This window comes from Triticum urartu, chromosome 6, assembly GCF_003073215.2.
Source record: "Triticum urartu cultivar G1812 chromosome 6, Tu2.1, whole genome shotgun sequence".
Taxonomy (NCBI): domain Eukaryota; kingdom Viridiplantae; phylum Streptophyta; class Magnoliopsida; order Poales; family Poaceae; genus Triticum; species Triticum urartu.
In genome coordinates, this window is record NC_053027.1 from 548,451,154 (window position 1) to 548,458,309 (window position 7,156).

Consider the following 7,156-nt stretch of genomic DNA (forward strand, 5'->3'; position numbering starts at 1 on the left):
GTCACAGGGAATTGAACATGTGATCTAGCGCTACCGAACTATTCTGGCTAACCACTCAAACTGATGGTTGTTGATGATAAAAGTTGAAGCGCGAAAATATTTTAAGCAGCAGCGTAGAGATTCGAAAACATTTTCTTCAAAATTGTGAACTATTTTGAAATTCAAATATCATTAAAACATAAAAATAATTTTTCAATTTACAAACATTTTTGCAAAGATGTGAACAAATTTTGGAATTACGAACATTAAAAAAACACAAACAGATTTGGGAAACGTTAACTATTTTTAAAACCCTTGTACATTTCTCAAACATGAACCTTTTTTAAAATGTGATTTTTTTAAACATGAACACATATTTTAAACCTTATCAAAAATTGAAGTGAGAACAATTTTTCAAAACAAGAACATTTTTCGAACATAACCATTGTATGAAAATTGGGAACACATTTTGACACCTGAGCAAAATTTCAAAATGCGAACACTTTCTATTTTTGTAAACGCAAATAAATTTTGAAAGTTTTTTCGGACTTTAAATTTGTGTTCAGGTTTCAAAAAAATAGTTTCTTTAAAATTCATTCCTTTTTTCCAAAAAGTGTCCGCACTTCAATTTTTTGGGGGCATTTCATAAATGATTCATGTTTACGAAATTTTTTTGTGTTTTTAAAAAAACTGTTCATAATTCTAAAAAATTCTTTACATTTTTGCAAAATAGTTTGGAGATTTAAAAATTACCCCCTCTGACCCATAATATAAGAGCAGGTTTGACACTAGGAGCATTTTTGCCGCTACACTAGTGTAAAAAACGCTTTTATATTACGGGATGGAGGGTGTGTTATTTGCTTTTAGGAATATTTGATTTCAAAATTATAAAAAATTTCAAGAAAATGTTTTAAAAAATGCAAGAAAAATATTCAAATCTCGGCTCTGCCATGTGTTTAAATACTTCAGGCTTCTTTTTTGGCAGCAGCTATTAGTTAGAGCGTCTGTTTGGCCGCAGCCCGCACGAGCCCACCAAAACGTGTGGTTTGTTTTCTTCTGAATTTGACACATTAATATGAATTCAAATAACATAAAATGTACAGTAATATGAATTCAAATAACATAAAATGTAAATATTATGAATTCAAATTACTATATTATTCAACTCACCGAATAAAACTAATAATTAAATGAGTAAAATTGGCCGGTGCTTTTGCCAATGGTGCTCAATGCCTTTGGCCATGCCTCTGCCAATGGTGTTCAATGAGATCCTTCTGAAGCTGATGGTGGGTGTTTGCATCTTCGATCTGCCGGTATGTCTGAAGAAATGCTTGTATACGGTTAGGGTCTCTAGCTGGCTTTACACGGCCACCGACATTGTCGTAGAAGAACTCCAAGTTCATGTCCCTCTCATCTTCGATGATCATATTGTGAAGAATCACACAACATGTCATGATGTTGCCTAGGATTTCCTGGTCCCAAAAATGAGCAAGACCAGGAACAATGGCAAATGTAAATGCAAAAACCCCGAAGGCCCTTTCAATAACTTTGTAAAAAATTCTATTCCTAAAGGCATCACTCTTTCCGGATGCTCGAAAACAAAAATGGCAAAGCATGGCTTTCTTTCCTCTCTAGCAAAGCGACTAGGGCAAAACATTCATCCCCTCGATCTTTGCTAGCGAGCCCGTAGATTCACCCCCCTCTACCTGGTTCTGCAACGTCTGATGGCTAGGAGGGGAATCCTGGTGCCTTGGCTCCATCTAGTAGATAGGTTAGGCTTTTAGTCCTCACATGGGCGACGTTCGGATGGATGGCGATGTTTCTTCTTTGAGTCAGTCTTTCGGGTTCCGATCCTCCTCAAGTTCGTTCTTCAGAACAAATTAGATGGAGCTTCGATGACGAGGTTATGGTCTCTCACCGGGCATATGCGGCTGCAAGATTTTTTAGGTTCTTAAAATTGATTCAAGGGCTGAACCACGTCAACTGTGGCTCCGAGGCACTAGTCCTTATAGGGGCACATGCACAAAGCCTTCCCGGTTATCATCTACAAGGTCAGACTGGCTCCGATATGGGAGTAGTGACGACTGCGTGTCGACAACTTATTTTGGCACGACATTGGTTGTTTTGTCGTTCATGGACCATGACGTAATCTTCATTATGTTTGGGAGGCTTTGTAGTTATGGTGCACTTTTTCTTTAAAAATGGTATGAACTTTTATACTAATAGATCTTGGAATCTGATAATACCCAAACGTCAAGTGCGATCACATGGCAAACCGAACATTTTCGATGACAAATTTAGTTACGCGAGGATGATAATTTTAGTTGGCAAGTATGACAATTTTGTGCTTCAGTTTGTTTCTTGACAGAAAATTGCCGTGTGTCCACTAACTTGCCATCCTTGTGTCACTACAATTGCCATCGAAAACGTTCAATTTGCCTTGTGCTCGTACCTGACGTCAGGTACTTATCATTTCCGTATATCTTAATATTTTTCCAGGAAAAAAGGTTTCCGTAGATCTTCATTTTTTTCCGGAAAAAAGCAGAGTTCTTGCTATCGCGGCTAAAAAAGAAAAACTTTTTTTTAGGGAAGGCTAAAAGAAACCCAGCGAGAACCTAACAGGAGCCCACGGCTACGCGCAGAGAAAAAAAAAATCAGCCTAGCCCATCCCAGCCCATGTGAGGCTCGGCTCCGTCAGGTTCCGAGCCGACGGCTACGCGCAGAGAAAAAAAAGGAGAGATCAGAGAGAGCAGCAGTCGCATCCCCCGAAATTCGAATTCCGCCCCTCTTCTCCCCCGTCCACTCCTCTCCTCCCAAATCCAGCCGGATTCCGGCGCGCCGCCCTCCCGCCCCGGTCCCGGCGGCCGCGGTCGCCGTCCGCCCGACCTCCCCGCGCCCTCGCCGGTGGGCAGCTCCCGGCTCCTCCCCGCCCCGCGCTCAGCTTCTGGCCCCGCCCCCGCGCGCCCCCCTCCATGGCCGCCGCCACCGGTAAAGCTCCTCCCTCAACCGCAGCTCCCTACGTTCCCTAGCGATTTCTACCCCCCTCCGCGCGCCGTCTAAGACTCAGCTTCCCCGCCTAACCAGGGGCGCCGCTCGGCGGCCTGAACCCGAGGCCGAAGCCGAACCCTAGCGCCAACTGCCCCGGCCCCCGGTCGGGGGGGAAGCCCGCCGCGCTGGCCGACATCACCAACACCGGGAGGCCCGGCCCTCCCAGGCACACCATGGCCGACGTCCTCAAGGTAACCCCTTCTCCCACCCGTGCATAAACAGCAGGCTCGGTTAGTGGTAGCTCAGTTCTGCAGTTTGTTGGTTCCGGTTTCCGCGCTGATGCCTAAATCCCTCGCTTGCTTGCTCGCAGGAGAACGCCAAGTTGGCTCAGCTGGTTGCCCAGAAAACGTATGTCTGCCTTGCTCGCCCCTCGGTCCTTCATTCCTATGAGAAAGGGGCTGTTAGATGTTTCTGAATTCTGAGGCAGTAACCTAGTTTTGACTTTGATTGTCTTCTCCGCAGCAAGATCATTGAGCTCAGCGGCATTGAGATTAACAAGCTCCGTGCTGCGCTGCAGAGCACGCATCAGCAGAACCTGCACCTTGCGCAGGCTCATTCTCAGATCACCGCGGTTCGTCTGTTTCTCCATCTCTGTTCTTGTTTAGATGGTTTTAGTTGTTGCTGTGAAAAATTTCAGTGGAACTAGCCGAGTTGCCAACCCAAGCAGTGTCAATGCTTACATCTTAGTTATACCTGTGAACGAGAATCAAAGACAAATACTGTTGTTTGGTCGTTCTATATGTATTGTATTGAGCTAAGTTTGAAGGGAAAACTCGAGCAACTAATGTGCATCTATTTTGTACTTCTGAAAGAAAGCATCACATGTTGTCACATTGTTTTGTGGGGTTGTGTAGTGTAGCCACTTTCTGATCTATCTATGTGTTTTGTGCTTCTCTGCAGGAACTAAATCAGGCAAAAGATCGAGTAAGCTGTCACCGCTTCTTTTCTTTACGAGATTTTCAACTGTCAATACTAAGAATGTTGGTTACTGATTTGGGGAATTATTTGTGGATGTGACATGCAGGTAAAGGTACTGCAGCATGAGCTTTCATGCGCAATAGCAGTGCTTAAAGTAAAGGCTTCGGGAATTGAGGTAAAGTACGCCCATGGCTTAACTTAGTTTCCTGTTGTTACAGATAGCTTGATTATTTTCTTTCCATCCTGCACTATTGGCAGCGAAAGAGTACGACTGCTGATAACCAACTGCAAACAGAAATAACTTCACAGGTAGCCGGCACAATTCTCAAAATAGATGGCTCTTCATGTTCATCTATAATTCTAAGATTCTTCCTCTCTCATTTAATTCAGGAGTTAAAAGCCGCACCTTCCAAATCTGCACCAGTCGAAGCTCATCAAGCTGATAATAAGGGCACCAGTGCTAATGTGCACCATTCAGTCGAGACACAATGTAAAACTCATTCTTCTCCTTCTTAGATGTTGATATTATGCTTGGCAACCATTTCAGCAATGGCATTTTATGGTTTTGATTTTCCCTACTTAACACAACTTAATTTTCGTTTCTACTTTACCTTCAGCTGTCCACTTCTAGAAAATTTAATGTCAGTTTTCTGTCAATTTCTTGACAGCCTCTGTGCCATTTAATACAGACCAACCAGAAGCACCGCCAGATAAAACAAATAAAAGGTATTGTCTGTCTGTTTACCTATACTTGAGAGGCAATGCCACTGGCAGACTGGGCGCTAGATAGCCTGATTTACCAAAGCGACTTTCTATTGATTCAGAACATCAGTGAATACGCGCACAAGTAAGCGAAAGTCAGAGTCACGTGAAGGTATAAAAGAGACCAACACATGTCAACAGAGCCACAGACCTGATGTGCAACCCACTGGATCATTGCATCATGAGGATCAGAGGTAATATTTATGTACAAAATGTGCTCATGATGCAACACTATCAGATTGTAGGTTGACCAATTTTTGTTTATGTGACCAGAAACACAGTACGAAGAAAGTCTTCTAGACTAAACCCAGGGTCTTGTGAGATGGCAGAAGCATCTTGTGAGATCTTGCCTACAGACACTGCAGTTCCTTCATCTTGTAGTTTTAGTGTTCCAGAACTTGATGATCCAAATAATGGAGAAGACATGGTAAGATATCGACATGTCTCATCTGTTCTTTGTTCCAAATGATTAACAGTGCAGTACTCATTTCATGCTATACTTGTGGATATGTTGTGCAGCGGAAGGCAGCACAAGATGAACTGTTATGCAACACAGCAGTGCATATAAAGGCTTCAGTACTCAAGGTAAAGTAATTTCATTGTTATACTCAGCTTATATATATAGTTAAAGATGTTGTAGTTTGAATTTCAACGCCTGACATCTTGATTGTCTGACTGTATTAGAAGGACGAGATAAATAAGCATCTGCAGAAAGAAGCAAATGTGCAGGTAGGCGGCACAATTCTTCAGTAATTGATCAATCCGTTTACCCATGCAGATTTATTAATCGTTATCACGGTGCTGCTTGTTTCTGACAATGTAACTAGGAGGAGATACAAGAAACACATTCTGTGGTTCATGGAATTGAGGACCCTGAGGCACATCAAATTGACAGTCACACAAAGAATACGATCCCAATCCACCTGGCAGAAACTCAATGTAATGCACTTCTCTCCCTTCAAGTATTTTGCTATTATATTGCATTTATCTTGGACATTTTGTTGCTGCACACTTGCACTTGAGGTTCTTAATTATTGTTTTATGAATGAGTCAAGCGTAGCATGCTCATTTGCTCATTAAGAACTTTATGATCGTTAATGAATCGCTCGTACAGGAATGGTTGAACAAAAAGCACACCTTGTTTTTTCAATGAGAATGTACAAGAAAAGTGGCCAAACTACTTGCTAACTGCATCTTTTTATTGTTCTGATCACTTCCTTTAAAGGGAAAATAATAATTACTGTAATTGTAATTCCTTTTCAGCATCTCTGCCATTTGACACTCAACAGCCAGAACCACCCAAAGAAAGAGCAAAAAAGAGGTATGCTCATCATTCTAGTGATCTTTGAAATGCTCTCGATAGTACATCACACTGTCCAATGAAACAATATTCAGTTGGCTCAGAAATTATTTTTCTAGGGGTGGACACAAACGGAAATTGGATTCATGTGGAGGTCAAAAGGACTCAAACATAGAGGACACTAATTCCAAACTTGATTCTATTTGTAGTGAACCACCGTATCATGAAGAGACAAGGTAAAGTCTTTGCGTGCATGCATCTTTCTGCCTTTCACTAATGCACTTATATCTGAATGGAACATGGAATCATTGTTGCCGTAAATATGTGCAGAAAATCGAAGAAAATCCTCAAGAAAGAACCCAGGAGAATTTGCTGAGGCCACAAAGGAAAATCTTGAGACCAAGCAAGAGGAAATTATTGCTCCTGTAGTCCCTTCCAGCTCAGATGTCGTGATGGAGCAGACCAAAGAAGAGAAGCAAAGCGACAGCCGTTCCTTGATGGAACCTTCTGAAGGGCAGGCGGCGGGGAGGTCCTTGGTGCAGGTGACAGGTAGAAGGTCTTCGATGCGGGCAGCAGCAAAGGCTGTATGCTACAAGGAGATACCCGTGAACGTGAAGATGCGACGACCTTAGCGAACAGCCAGTAACATTATGTGATCGTGTCAGTTGCACTTGCTTTTTGTTGAGTAGAATATCATGTTTGTTGTATGATTGTAGAGGTCTGTTGCTTCCCCGCATGAAATGTAGTATCATGTTATTTTGCCATACTGGTGATGGACTGTACAGCGGTCCCTTTTGTTCTAGAACTGACCATAGCCATTTGTCGTGGACATGTCTGAATAACAGTGCCAATTCCAACAGCTGACCATTGGTACTAGTATTTTGCTCTTCTGTGTGTTCTGTCTGAAGAAATTTTGTGTTATCTGTCATATATGGGCATGATATTTGGGTAAGAAAATTATGTGCGAACTTCCCTATCTTTTATGTGTGCAAGCAAATAATCCTGCATTGTACAATTTTTTGCAATTTCATAGAAATGTTCAAAATTTTGGCAGTGTGTTCTGAATTTCAAAGTATAGTTTCTAATTTTGTTGTGCTTCTAATATGTTTGCCTTTGATCTATAGGTGTATTGCACGTGCAAAGTTACTA

At 42.1% G+C, this 7,156-nt stretch overlaps 1 protein-coding gene across 3 annotated transcripts; it reads left to right on the top strand.

Moving 5' to 3' along the window:
* Positions 1-2,722: 2,722 nt before the first annotated feature.
* On the top strand, positions 2,723-6,866 carry LOC125515184 (shugoshin-1-like). 3 transcript variants are annotated; one of them, XM_048680621.1, is made up of 16 exons: positions 2,723-2,967; positions 3,064-3,218; positions 3,338-3,375; positions 3,490-3,598; positions 3,928-3,951; positions 4,052-4,120; positions 4,204-4,254; positions 4,336-4,435; positions 4,614-4,671; positions 4,770-4,901; positions 4,981-5,134; positions 5,227-5,292; positions 5,392-5,436; positions 5,535-5,646; positions 5,971-6,028; positions 6,112-6,866. In XM_048680621.1, the coding sequence occupies exons 1-16, from the start codon at positions 2,952-2,954 to the stop codon at positions 6,245-6,247; spliced, it is 1,323 nt and encodes a 440-aa protein (XP_048536578.1). In that variant the 5' UTR covers positions 2,723-2,951; the 3' UTR covers positions 6,248-6,866. The 3 variants fall into 3 exon arrangements, with proteins under 3 accessions (XP_048536578.1, XP_048536580.1, XP_048536579.1); XM_048680623.1 differs by having other exon boundaries at positions 6,127-6,866; XM_048680622.1 differs by having other exon boundaries at positions 5,395-5,436.
* The last annotated feature ends 290 nt before the right edge of the window (positions 6,867-7,156 follow it).